Here is a 13,351-nt window from a genome sequence, read left to right on the forward strand (position 1 = left end):
GGCTCAATGGTCTGACTCAGCTGCAGGCAGCTTTTTACGGTAACACGATTTAGGCCTAATATTGTAAATTTTTTATTTATTTAAAATAATTGCATACTGATATTGCAAACCAGAGTTTTGTGCTTTCTTTGGTGACACATATTAAAACTGGAACAAGACAAAGATTAGCATGACTTATATACAAGGATGACATACAAATCTGGGAAAAACCTGGTGGCAATATTCTGCCCAAATGGTAAGATGTTCCCAGGTTCCAGTGTTCTGGGCAGTGAGCATGGTTGCCAGTTCTTGAAAGAGAAAAGTCTGTTATTCTTAGATTTATATATCCGCCACTCCTACCCTGCTACCCTGTCAGTAGCACATAAGCAGCACCCCAGCTTAGGCCTGCAAACCCAGCAAACACGTGTGCATGGCTGCCGAAGGCTCAGGCAGCGAAATAGGCAGTTTCAAGCCCCATTGTTCCATAGAAGTCCTCCAAGGGCCGGTATCCTTCTCAGCATGCTTCCCAGCCTTCCCAGCATGCTTTGCACTGCCAGCAGATGTAAACAGCATGACCTCCGTGGCTGCCCTCCCATTGGCCATGAAGAAGCATGAGGTGGACACAGCCCTGCTAGAGTTGCTCCAGCTTCAGAAACATAGAGTGTGCTTTGCAGGCTAGCACATCCATTGACAGTGGCCATTGTGTGCACAGTTCTCTATGGTTTCTGTGGGGGGGAGGGCTTGCTGAGTATCGACAGCTGGGTAGGAGAGGCGCGAGTGTTCACACGACCAGGGAAACAGGGTAGGAGGAGACCTCTTCTCTCCTCCACCCTCAGTAAAAAGCTGGGTAGGCCTGCCAGGAGCAACCTGAGCTGGAGGGACTTGTGTGGGTTTTGACGATCATGTAAAATAGGGTTGCACGCCTCCTCCTAACCAATTTCAATGGTCATGTGAACCAGCCTATTAATTACCTGCTTCACATTCACTACAGGCAACAGACAGGCCCCTTTTGCCAGAAGCACTACTGCCTCTGGAATCTTGATAGAATCTCCACTTCCGTTTTTGAAAAGTCCCTCAGGGTTATCAGAGATGCGATTTCTAGTCATTGCACATATGTCTTACAAAATGGCTGTAGATAAAGGCCATCCAGTTCCAAAGGTACTGAAGGATGAAGCAAGAAAATAGTGAGTCGGCATCTTTGAAGAAAGCTTATTGGAAACCAGGCAGACAACTTCTGCCTTACCAGAGGGAAATTATAGACTGCCTTGACTTGCACTTCTGTTATTTTCTGCTGAGTTATTTTCTCCTACACCATCATCATCAACAACAGCAAAATGTGCCCCAACCCACTCAGTGAGCACTCTATAAACCACAATATATGCCGACAGCCAAGAAAACATCTCCTCCTACTGAGGAAAAAGAAATGAAGATCTTATGGGTTCCCCAGCCCTTGGTAGTTCCACCATCTTTCAAACATACATTTCCTCCAAAGCTCCCTTCCTTCCGCTGTCTGGTTTAAAATTATAATTTGAAATATATAATACATTCATTTGCAACCTTTATATTAAGAGATTTATATTAAGAGAAACATTGTATTGTGCAGGCCAGACTCAGCTCATCCCACAGAGCCAGCATGGTGTAGTGTTGGACTTTGCTGATATTAAATCTCCCAGATCAGTTTGCCATCGGATCTTCACAGAATTGCTCCATAGGCTTCAATAATCAGGCTAGTCAATCATTGCTGTTGTTATTTGCATTGTGAGTCTCTCATTAAAATATCTTACAGTGCTCACTTGTAGAAGCTCTTCTCACAATCCGTGAGAAGAGCTTCTGTTCTGTCGAGTCTGCGGGGTGGGTGGGCTTAGCCTACCCTCCCCGCAGACGAGCCTGCCCAGAGCCCTGGGTGGCCGGATTGGCCGCCCACATGACTGCTGGCTTCATCATGGAACTGGCAGGGGTGGTGTGGATCGGGGGCCGGCTGGCCTCTGGAAGTTCCAGGATGCCCCACGTGAGAGCATAGGGTATCCTGGAGAGACCCCCGAGGCCGGGAGGCTGCTTGCAGCCTCCTGGTCAGGGGTCTACTCGTGTGTCGCCACGCACCATGGTGACACACGAAAAACATAATGAGGTTAATGGACCGCTTGCTTGCCCGTGAGCCCAGTGGTTCTCACGGTTGATGGAAAGCAGGCTAAGCTTCTAGCTTGCTTTCTGTCAATCATGGGAATAGCCTCATAGTCTCCCATCCAAATGCTGGCAGCAGCAGTATAAATGACTATCTGGATAGATCAGGTGATATCTGATCTACCTATCTAAGCACAAAAACATCCCAACACCTAATATGGCCATTAATAGCAACTGTGTGGTTGGTTGTTGAAAGCCAGTGTGATGTTGAGAGGGAGGAGAGATGGTCTGGTGGTAGCAAGCATGAATTGTTCCCTTTGTTCAGCAGGATCTGCCCTGGTTTGCATTTAAACGGGAGACATTTGTGAGCACTGTAAGACATTCCCCTTAGGGGATGGGGCCACTCCGAGAAGAGCAGAAGATTTCAAGTTCCCTCCCTGGCATCTCCAGATTGGGCTCAGAAAGATTCCTGCCTGTATCCTTGGAGAAGCCATTGCCAGTCTGGGTGGACAATACTGAGCGAGATGGACCAATGTTCCAGCTCGGTAAGCCAGCTTCCTATGTCCCTGTACATTCCTAATGCCTGGCATATCACCTTCAGCAACGTGTAACAGTGTGGCCCATCTTTTTTGCTTATTTTTTTCTTTTTCTATGTAAACCACTTTGAGAAGTTTTGTTAAGAAGTGGTGGTATATACATGTGGTGGTGGTGTGGTGGTGCTGGTGGTAGTGGTAGTGGTGAAGAAGAAGAAGAAGAAGAAGAAGAAGAAGAAGAAGAAGAAGAAGAAGAAGAAGAAGAAGAAGAAGAAGAAGAAGAAGAAGAAGAAGAAGAAGAAGAAGAAGAAGAAGAAGAAGAAGAAGAAGAAGAAGAAGAAGAAGAAGAAGAAGACAGGACTCAGACAGTGATCCTTGGACAGAAGAATACAAATGACTCCCTAATTCTAATTGGAGCAATGTTGGAGAGTGTGTACTCTTCATCAACAACATTAGTTTACTACTGCAGTAAACAATGTCTGTAATGTTCTCATTGCCATCTCACTGTCAAGCATCAGTCATTCACTCCAGTTGGCAGCAAGGACAGTACAGAAGTACTTTATTCCTGAAGCTCCTCCTGCAGTAACCAGTCTGAAAGTAAGTTGGCAATGTTGGCAGGAGACTTAAATACTTAAAACCCAAAGGTGAGAATTCAATAGCTCAGCTCTTTTCAAGCAATGTTTGTGCCTAGACTTCCCCCAGCTAAGTCTGAATAAAGCACGTTCTGCCAAGTTCCAAGTGGACAAATGGGTGTTTTTGCTGATATGCTTTTGCCAGCATTCCTTATGTTTTCCCCTTAAAAAATAACCTACCTTTCAGTCCTCATGTGCTGTGGAGTTAGGGAAAGAAAGAAAGAAAGAAAGAAAGAAAGAAAGAAAGAAAGAAAGAAAGAAAGAAAGAAAGACCCAGTTGACTTTGTAACGAGCTCTAATTACAGGATCAAGCCAAGATGAGTGAGTTAGCTGCAGTGCTTGGTCACAAAAGAAAACATAGATAACGCAAATAGAAACTTGGTGGAACAGTAAGAACCAATTGGACATGGTTGTGCCTGGATGCAAACTTTACAGAAAGGACAGAGAGGGGTGCATTGGAGGTGGTGTAGCACTACATGTTAAAGAAGGGATAGAATCTTATGACCTAGAAAAGCTAGCCTCCTGGGAGGGTCAGACTCCTCCATGGGAACATTGCAGGTGATAAAACGAGGCCTGGAAAGAATTTTACGATTAGGGACAAGCTGTCACCCTCCTCCTCAAAATCTTGAGAGAGATCTGGAGCTGGAGAAGGAAATCAGAGACGCATCCAAGAGAGACAGAGTCGTAATTATGGGTGCCTTCGATGACCCTCAGAATGGGCTCAGGTTAAAGCTGAAACAGAACAGGAAGAAGGAGAGAGAGAGAGACGCAGCTGCAGCCCATTCTGCCCCCACCTCCTCCACCCTGTCCACCCTCCTCCACCTCACGTGGCACCAGATTTTAGGACAAGATTTTAGGACAAGATTTTTTATTTTATTTTTTAGGACAAGATTTTTTTATTGAACCAACAAACTACCAAAGCATACGAAACCCTGGCCTGTAACCTTGGAAAAGCTGCTGCCAGTCTGTGTAGACAATACTGAGCTAGATGGACCAAGGGCCTGACTCAATATAGAGCAGCTTCCGATGTTCCTAAGTTCCTATATTCACAGTGAAGTCCTAAGTGTTTTGAAACGGAGGGGGGAAATGTTTAAAACTGAAAACCTGGACATTGTTGATGAAACTGTGAGTCTGGATTTGCTTAAAATGGCAAGAGGGTGGTGGACAGTAGGAAGGCAGAAAGGCAGTCTAAATAAATATCACATGATTTGTCTTACATATAGTCTTACACAATGCTTGCTTGTGGTAAAACCTGTTTTTGTTTTTAAAAAAGCATGTGGTTTCTGCATAGAATAAATGTGTGGGGTTTTTTCCCTGGGGAAGAGCATGAGCAATACCCTGCTAACTAGGCAAAGAGGCACCTTTTAACATGGTGATTCTCTTTATTTAGCAGGGGGAGAGTAACTGGCCCTATCCACTCCCAGCACAGTACTTCCAGTGACTGTTGCTGGTGTGTGTCTTATGTTTCTTTTTAGAATGTGAGCCCTTCGGGGACAGGGATCCATCTTATTTAGTTATTTATTATTCCTCTGTGTAAACCGCCCTGAGCCATTTTTGGAAGGGTGGATATAAAAATCAAATGAATGAATGAATGAATGGATGATTGAAATCTTACCTGCAATCTGAAGAGGGGGAGGCGGTCCACAATTCCGAAAATGATGCTAACGCACCAAACTGGCCACGTGGGAAGCTTCGGGACAGAGAGCGTCCAAGGCAGGCGCGTTCTTAAATTCTTCTTAAATTTGGATTCCCAGAAGTTGTTTGAGAAGGAGAGCTGGTCTTGCGGTACTAAGCATCATCATCATTATCATCATCATCATCATCATCATCATCATCATCATCATTTATTCAACTAGCACTTGGCAGAGTTGTAATGAAGGCCTTGGAAAAGATATTTAGATGCCATGACATGTCTATACCTACAGAGATTAGAATAGTTTGGACAATGGTTTTCCCCATGACACTCTGTGGATGCAAAAGCTGGATTTTTAAGAAGCAAGATAGAAAAAGCATTGACACTTTTGAACTTTGATGCTGGAGAAGACTTTTGAGGATACCATGGACAGCCAGGAAAACAAACAAATGGATCACAGAACAAACCAATCCAGAATTTTCACTCAAGGCACAAATGACCAGGCTCAAACTATCATACTTTGGACACATTATGCGAAAACCCAGCTCCCTTGAGAAGTCCATAATGCTGGGGAAAGCTGAAGGCAAGAGAAGAGAATGGCCAGCAGCAAGGTGGATGGACCTGATCACAACAGCAATGGATGCACCACTGAGAGACCTTAAAGGCCAAGTTGAAGACAGATCATCCTGGCGAGAATCTATCTATGTGGTCGCTAAGAGTCAACACAGACTTGACAGCACTTAATCAATCAATCAATCAATCAATCAGGGAGAGAGAGGGGGATATGTCTCCATCATCTCTCTAGGAGGAAACAAAGAAGATTGACTCACCACAGGAGGTACCTGAGGAGTCAAAGCAGGGTTCATAGAGTAGAGGCAAGCAGGGACAGGTGAGGAGACCCTGACTAGCTCCCTCTGATCCCAATGCCCCTAGTTGCCATTAGGTGCAAAAGGTCGATGCACTGGAACTCCATCTCCAACACGTATAGACAATAGTGAGCTAAGCAGACTAATGGTCCGGCTTGGTATAAGACAGCTTCCTATGTTCCTATGTACAACTCCCATAGAATCACAGGATCATAGAATGTCAGAGTTGGAAGGTACCTTAGAGTTCTTCAGTCCCCTACTCCGTGCAGGAAACTGCTACAGCAGCTCTGACAGATGCCTGTCCAGCCTCTGTTTGAAAACCTCCAGCAAAGGAAAGCCTACCACTGCATGAGGGAGACTGCTTCACTGTCGAACAGCTCTTACAATTTATTATTTGTTTATTTATTTGATTTGATTTGATTTTTATACCGCCCTTCCGAAATGGCTCAGGGCGGTTTACAATTAAAACAGAAAACATTAAAAACAATTAAAACAGAGATACAAATATAAATACCAATTTAAAACAACTTAAAAAACAATTAAACTATCAAAACAATTAAAACCCTGAAAACCAGGTTAACATTAAAACAATTAAAAACTGATTAAAAACCCTGAAAGGCCAGGCCAAACAGATGGGTTTTAAGGGCTCTCTTGAAGGTCAGCAAAGAATCAAGATTACGAATTTCTTCTGGGAGTGCATTCCATAGTCCGGGAGCAGCTACAGAGAAGGCCCGCCTCTGAGTTGTCACCAAACGAACCGGTGACAACTGGAGACGGACCTCCCCAGATGACCTTACCGTGCAGTGGGGATCATGTAAAAGAAGGTGCTCTCTAAGATATCTTGGACCCAAGCCGTTCAGGACTTTAAAGGTAATAACCAGCACTTTGTATTTTGCCCGGAAACATATTGGCAGCCAGTGTCACTGTTTCAAAACAGGCATCATATGGTCTCTCCGCGTTGCCCCAGAGACCAATCTGGCAGCCACATTCTGAACTAACTGAAGTTTCCGGACTACATACAAAGGCAGAATTAAGAAATTCTTCCTAATGCCTAGCCTAAATCTGCTTCCTTGCCATTTCAACCCATGGATTCTAGTAGCCCAGCCCTCAGGAGCAACAAAGAACCAGTCTGTTCCTTCTTCTATAAGGCCATGGTGGCCAGGGATGTTGTCGTTCAGTATCATCTGGAGACCCAAATATGAGGACCCCTGACCTAAGAATGATGAGTTAGCTTTCTAGCATACAGTCGAGATGTGCAACAAAACCAGACCACACCCTTGTGCAGCAACTATAATGTGCCAAGGGATGGCAAGTAGTTTGCGTAAGAGAAAACACACTCAGAATTTATCATTTCTACAGTCCTTTTTAGTGCTTCACAATGGATATAACATCCTCTTCCGTTTCTGTTGTGAAATGTCATGATGCATCTGTTGAACTCCTCCCTCCTCCTTCCATGATCTTCTGGGTATTTGAAGACCATCTTTCCAGGCCTTCACAACTCTGGTCCTGCCCCCAGTAGAAACATAGGAAGTTGCCTTATACCAAGTCAGACCCTGGGTCCGCCTAGCTCAGAACTTTCTGGCACAATATTTTCTATTCTGACTGGTAGCAGCTCTCCAAGGTCACAGGCAGCTTTTCTCTGTTGCCCCCGAGGACTGGATTAGAAATTGGATTAGAAATTCCATCGGTTGAAATTGCAAGGAAGCAGATTTAGGAGATGACAGGGATCGAACCTGGGACCTTCTGCGAGCAAAGCAGATGCAATTCCAGCTCAGTAATTTCCAGCTCTCTGCTCTTAACTGATCGGGGTGGGGGTGGGGGTCAAATCTCTCCTGTGTCTGCTTCCCTCTTCACTGTTCTAGCTATGTTTCTCAGGAAGACAGTTCCCAGAAGAAGCAGTTTAACCCAGGCTGCTCGTCTGCAGCGCAGGCATCCCTACGGATCACGGTGCTGCTGGCCCGCCTAACCCCACTTTGAAGCCCGGCCTTTAGACAAAGTTTAGGGTGCGAGCGTGCCCTTTACCCTGGCACTGGGATCAGATGGGTGCTCAGGCTGCTTGTTGCCTGAGTGCACACAGAGACGGGTGCCTAGAGTGCCCGTCTCAGAGGAGAGGAGAGCTGGTCTTGTGGTAGCAAGCATGTCTTCCCCCCTTAGCTAAGCAGGGTCTGCCTTGGTTTCATTTGAATGGGAGATTAGACGTGTGAGCACTGTAAGAGATTCCCTATCAGGGGATGGAGCCGCTCTGGGAAGAGCATCTAGGTTCCAGGTTCCCTCCCTGGCAGCATCTCCAAGATAGGACTGAGAGAGATTCCTGCCTGCAACCTTGGAGAAACTGCTGCCAGTCTGTGTAGGCAATACTGAGCTAGATGGACCAATGGTCTGACTGGCAGCTTCGTATGTTCCTATCCCCCAATGCACCACACTCGACACACTATGCATTGTGGGATATCCAAAGGCTGGGATGTGTCATCCCAGCCTCCTGAGATCCACACTGCTGGGAGCAGTGAGGATCATGTGAGCGCATGGCAGTATACCTGAAGAAAAGCTCAGGAATCATCTGGGGGGAAGATGAGTTGGACTCTGCCTACCCCCCTGCCTGCCCTCCGCATCCCAGGATTATCATGTGAATAGCCTCAGGGTCTTACTCCTAGTCAGCTCTAATTCCAGCTTTAGCGCCAACTTTAAACTCTTCCTCCAGCTTTCACTAACTTTCTGCTGCAGGCGAGCCTCCTTTTATTCTTCCCCCCCCCTCCAATTTTCCTAAACCAACCAATTTAAAATTTACTGCATGTTATGCTTTAAAAGAAAATTATTACAAAATGATGTATAGATGGTATCTGACACCCAAAAAATTGGCATTGATGTATAAAAATGTATCAAACAAATGTTGGAAGTGTGGACAGTCTGAAGGCACTTTATTTCATATGTGGTGGACCTGTGGGAAGGCTAAAGCATTTTGGGATATTATATTTAATGAGTTAAAGAAAATATTTAAAATGACATTTCCTAAGAGGCCAGAATCCTTCCTGCTGGGAATAATAGAAAGTGCAATTTCAACAACTAATTCAACGCTTTTTATGTACGCTTCGACGGCGGCTAGAATTATATATGCACAGAAATGGAAGAGTAATGAAGTGCCTTCAAAAGAAGATTGGCTGATAAAATTTTTGGAATATGCGGAGATGGCAAAACTTACAACACTAATAAGAGACCAAAATTTGGAATGCTTCAAAGAAGATTGGAAACCATTCTTGTTGTATCTAAAGAACTATTTTCCTACTATGGACTTTACAGCAGGGTTCGAAATTTAGTAAAAAACTGGAGGTTGGGTAGATTAGCTGTGTTTGTAAGGATTTAAATTTATGTTCTGAACTATTATTATAGCAAGGGTAAACTTTATAGCTGATGATTCACGAAGAGATGTGTGCGGGAAGTCCACTTTTGTCTATTCGTAATCAATGACATATTAATATTGTTAAAAATAATAAAAATTGAATTTGGGGAAAAACAAAAAACCAACCAATCAAAATAAATGTGAGTTCCCCCCATTTAAAAAAATAAAATAACCAATCCAATCCAACCCTCTCCTCCCTCCAAAAACCAAACAGCAGGACACTTTCCCCAACCAGACCAAACTGAACTCTTGATCCCTGCCAGCTTCTTCTTACAGAGCACAGGAAGGAAGCAAATACGCATTCAAAACAGAAATTTGAAGAGCACAAGAGGAGGTCAAGGCCTTGTTCCTGCACAAATGGCATTTCATACTTGGCAGGACTTTTTAATCACTGGAATGGAATCACATTTCATATTTGGCTGTATTGGAGGCAGTCAGTGTTGGTTTGTAAGCTTGCCAGGCCTTGCCAAGGCTGTGCTTTCCGGGCACTCGATTGGAAGGTGCAGCTTGCTCCCAGGATCCTGTGCTCAGCAAACCTCATAGCCGGCAAACCTCAAGGGGGCTCCTCTGGAGTGATCCAAGCCAATTGTCTGAGTGAGTGCTTCCAAGCAAGAGGCATTTGCATGGACCTGTAGCAGTGTAGCAGCGTCTCCCTCAGCCAAGAGGTGAGCTTGGGAGTCTGTGGGCACAAACGCTCCAAGGGAGATGAGAAGAAAAGAGGAACTCAGAAATGACTGGCTGTTAACAAAGTGGCAACTTTATTAATATACCTAAATAGGTTACAAGTCGTCACTTAACTTTCTAACTAAAGGAAACAAAACAGGACAGAATGGAGTAGGCAAAAAAACTTTCCATCTCGGCCAATCTGTTGGAAAGCCAAAAATTCCTACTCGGCCCCCAACAGGCCGACCAGCAAAGCCCATTCTGCCCCTGGGAGGGAGGGGGAGGGAGGGAGGGAAGGAGGGAAGCCCAGGGTCACACAGAACAAGGGAATGGCAGGGCAAACAAAATTGGGGGGAGTCCCAGCCAGCCCCCAACCCCACCCCACCCCCGCTCCTTGCAGGCACGTTCACTTGGTCTCCTCTTCTGGGGCGGATCGACTCCTCCAGCCGCCCAGCAGCAGCACATGCCTGCAAGAAGCACAAAGCAGCGTCAGTGGAGTTGCCCTGCTCCTCCTCCCTTTCCACTCCGGCAGCCCAGCAAGCGGGGATCGGGCAGGGGGCTGGGGGCTGATGGGGGGGCAAGCCAGAGAATTCTGCTTGACCTCGGGCTCCCCACTGTGCAGCCACAGCATGGAGCAGGAGGAAGAGGAGGATTCTCTGGCCTGCCACCGGGTAGCACTAGGGGCGCTACTGGGGCTGCAGGGCCCCCCCCCCCGAGTCTCCCAGGCTCCTCTGCTGCTGCACCGGATTGAGGAGGAAGGAGGAGGGAGCGGAGGGGGGAGTGAGGCGTGGCTGCGGGAGTGGAGGGGGGGAGGAGCACACCCTCGGCAGGGGAGGGGGTGGATGCCTGGATGGGGCTTCCTCTGCCAGGGGAAGCCAGGCCGCTGGGGAAGGGGAGAAAGGTGGAAGGAGGAGGGGGCGCTCCTTGGCCAGCTGGTGGTAATGGAGGGAGGCGGTGACCTTGCCCTCCTGCTGGGGCCACACAGCCTCTCCGGACCCAAGGGAAGCCCAAGAATGGTTCCAAAGGGCCACTTGGGGGCAGGGTGGTCCTGTAGCCTCCTCCCACTGCCTGCCAGCAGAAGCAAGGGGAGGGGCTTCTGCACCCCAGAGGCGGGGCTTCCTTGGGCCAGGGGAGTGGAGCCTGCTTCCCCCTCACTCCTCAGACAGAACTGCACTTCCCTGCAGGATGTCTTCTTGTGGACAGATCTTGTGTCCACGCGGTTGGAGGAGGTCTTCTGGGAGGCCCCTGCGCTGCACTGTCTTTCCTGAACCTCCCTTCAGCTGCTGATCTTCAAGGGGAGAGCACGGGGCTGTTGTTCCTGGAAAGAGAGAAGGACATTGGTTCAGAGATGGGGGGTCTTCTCACACTCTCCCCCATGACACCACCCAGCACCAGGGACTCCTGGCAGAATATCCGTGTCCTCATTTCCCAGAGGGAAGAGAGAGATTTCCTCTTTCCCTTTGGCTACTGGTACAACCAGCCACAAGGGCCGAAGTTGGCATTCCAACACGAGGGAGGGTTGCCCAGATTCCTGCCCACCCTTCCTGCAGCCCCAGCCCCCTCCCTAACCATCGGGGCCCCTTCAAGTGAAGCCCTGCCTTGGTCTGCTCACCAGTCGGTCAGGTGGAGAGATCACCGTACTCTGGCGGGTGTCTCTTCTTCTTACAGCCCTCCCACAAGCGCCGAACGGCAGCCCGCAGCCCGTGCCGGGAGTGGAGGGAAAAGGCCTTCTTCACGATCTTCTCTGTCTTGCAGGCAGCTCTCCCCACCTCGGGGTCATGGTCGCCAAGCAAGCTCTCCAGCGCTGGAGGGATGAAGGAGAAGGTTCAGAAATGGCATGAAGAGATCACCCCACCCTTGGCCAAGCCCCACCATTTCCACACCAAGAGGGCAAAAGTCCTGACTCTTTCTCCCCTGCACTCTGGGAAACCCTACTGCTGAGCATCCCTGAGGATGCAAGCGGGACCTTCCATTTGAGGGGACAGGTGGCCCATTCCAGCTCTGTGGTCCCTAAATCTAGGCCTCTCCCCTCACAGAAACTTCCCCTTCCCACCCAGAAACCGGCACTTACCAGCATGGAAGGTCTCTATGTTCCCTTCAGTGAGGATGCTGCCCTTTTTGTGGACCAGGTGACCTAAAAACAAGGGTGGAAGGAAATGGGACCACAGTTCAGGACCCTGCGCATGGACAGCCCACTTCCGATCATTCAGGAGAGGAAGTCCTCCCCTCTCTGCTGCCTCTGGGACTGACAGATTGAGCCATTCCTCCAGGGACTCTTACGTCACCTTGGAAGGAAATTAAGCCAAGAGACCTCGCTAACGCTCACTGGGCCAGTCCTCCTGGGGAGGGAACAGCTCCTGCCCCTCCACACCCTTCTGGCAGTGCCTTCCAAGAGAATGAACCTTTGCCCACCAAGACGACCCACTAAGGGAGACCCAGAAGTCTTGTTTCGCTTACCAATCAGCAGGGCAGCCATTCTCCTCACTGAAGGCTGCTCGCTGCGGAAGAAGCCCAGGATCTTGGTGGCCTCCATCTCCACGGCGTCCTCTGTGCCGAGCTGCCGAATCTGGGATCAAGAGCAAAGACAAATCCCGAGTGAGCAAAGCATCGCCCAAAGGTCCTTGAGCCATTTGAGCCGAGGGATGGACAGGGAGGGGCTGCCCTTACCAGACGCTTGGCGATCTTGTGGAGCAGCTCCTGCAGGCTGTAAGAGTCCCGCGCCAGCAGCTTGCCCTCCAGGTGCCATAGGAGGGCTTCCGCCAGGAGGCTCAGATTGTCCTTCGCAGCCTGCCAAAAGAAAGACCGGAATGGGAGTGAAAAAGGCTGCCAAGGGATTCCAAGAAACCTCTTAGGGCAAGGAGTAGGGCCTGGATGGGCCAAACCACAGCAGGACAGCTCGTGGATTCACCACCCCGTGAGGCTAACTCTGGGGCCTGCCACTGGGTGGCTGGACTTGGGGAAGCCTAAACCCCTTCGTAGGGGTGGCAGGAAGAAGTGGGCCCTCACCTGTGCTACCTCCAGGGCTTTATCCTCCACATGCATCAGCACCGCGATGAGGGTCGTGATGTTCTCCTCTGTACCCTTGTGGTGGTGGTGGCGGTGCTGCAGGAGATCCAGGTGGGTCCTCATGGCTGCCCTTCGGATCTTAGCCTCCTCCTACAAAGAAGAACAGGGCTTGTTATTAGGGAGGAATTCCTCACCTCCATAATTGATGAAGAGCTTGCATGGGTCTCTAGGGGGTTTCTGGTTTCCCTTCTCCAACCCAGTCGGTACCTGCAGGTTGGCCGGCCCTCATAGAGCCGGGGCGGAGGGCTGGCGTGCAAGTACTCACGTGGTGGAAGAGAGGGCGGCACAGGGCAGCCAGGGCAGCATTCACCGTGGCCTGGTGTTCTGATGGACAGTGCCTCAGCTGCTCCATGAAGGCCAGGACCCCCAAAGTGGCTTCCAGACTGGAGGTCCTGAGCCCTCCCAGGATCCCAGCACTAAAATCCTGGGGTTTCTTGGCCTAGGGAGGGAAAAGGTGGATCCTT

The 13,351-nt window shown here is 48.6% G+C and overlaps 1 protein-coding gene across 1 annotated transcript; it reads right to left on the reverse strand.

Moving 5' to 3' along the window:
* Positions 1-10,594: 10,594 nt before the first annotated feature.
* On the reverse strand, positions 10,595-13,320 carry LOC128333337 (uncharacterized). The gene is made up of 7 exons (XM_053268747.1): positions 13,153-13,320; positions 12,828-12,977; positions 12,489-12,608; positions 12,279-12,387; positions 11,893-11,955; positions 11,434-11,625; positions 10,595-11,139 (listed from the first exon to the last, which is right to left on the reverse strand). The coding sequence occupies exons 1-6, from the start codon at positions 13,237-13,239 to the stop codon at positions 11,441-11,443; spliced, it is 714 nt and encodes a 237-aa protein (XP_053124722.1). The 5' UTR covers positions 13,240-13,320; the 3' UTR covers positions 10,595-11,139; positions 11,434-11,440.
* Between the last annotated feature and the right edge of the window lie 31 nt (positions 13,321-13,351).

This window comes from Hemicordylus capensis, chromosome 7, assembly GCF_027244095.1.
Source record: "Hemicordylus capensis ecotype Gifberg chromosome 7, rHemCap1.1.pri, whole genome shotgun sequence".
Lineage (NCBI taxonomy): Eukaryota > Metazoa > Chordata > Lepidosauria > Squamata > Cordylidae > Hemicordylus > Hemicordylus capensis.

Bases quoted from the DNA above. Each gene is read 5' to 3' on its own strand.
- LOC128333337 (XM_053268747.1), bottom strand. From the start codon at position 13,239: ATGGAGCAGCTGAGGCACTGTCCATCAGAACACCAGGCCACGGTGAAT. The intron at 12,609-12,827 runs GTGAGGGCCCAC...TTCTTTTGGCAG, and splicing joins AAGCCCTGGAGGTAGCACAG to GCTGCGAAGGACAATCTGAG. The intron at 11,626-11,892 runs GTAAGTGCCGGT...TCATCCCTCCAG, and splicing joins CATAGAGACCTTCCATGCTG to CGCTGGAGAGCTTGCTTGGC.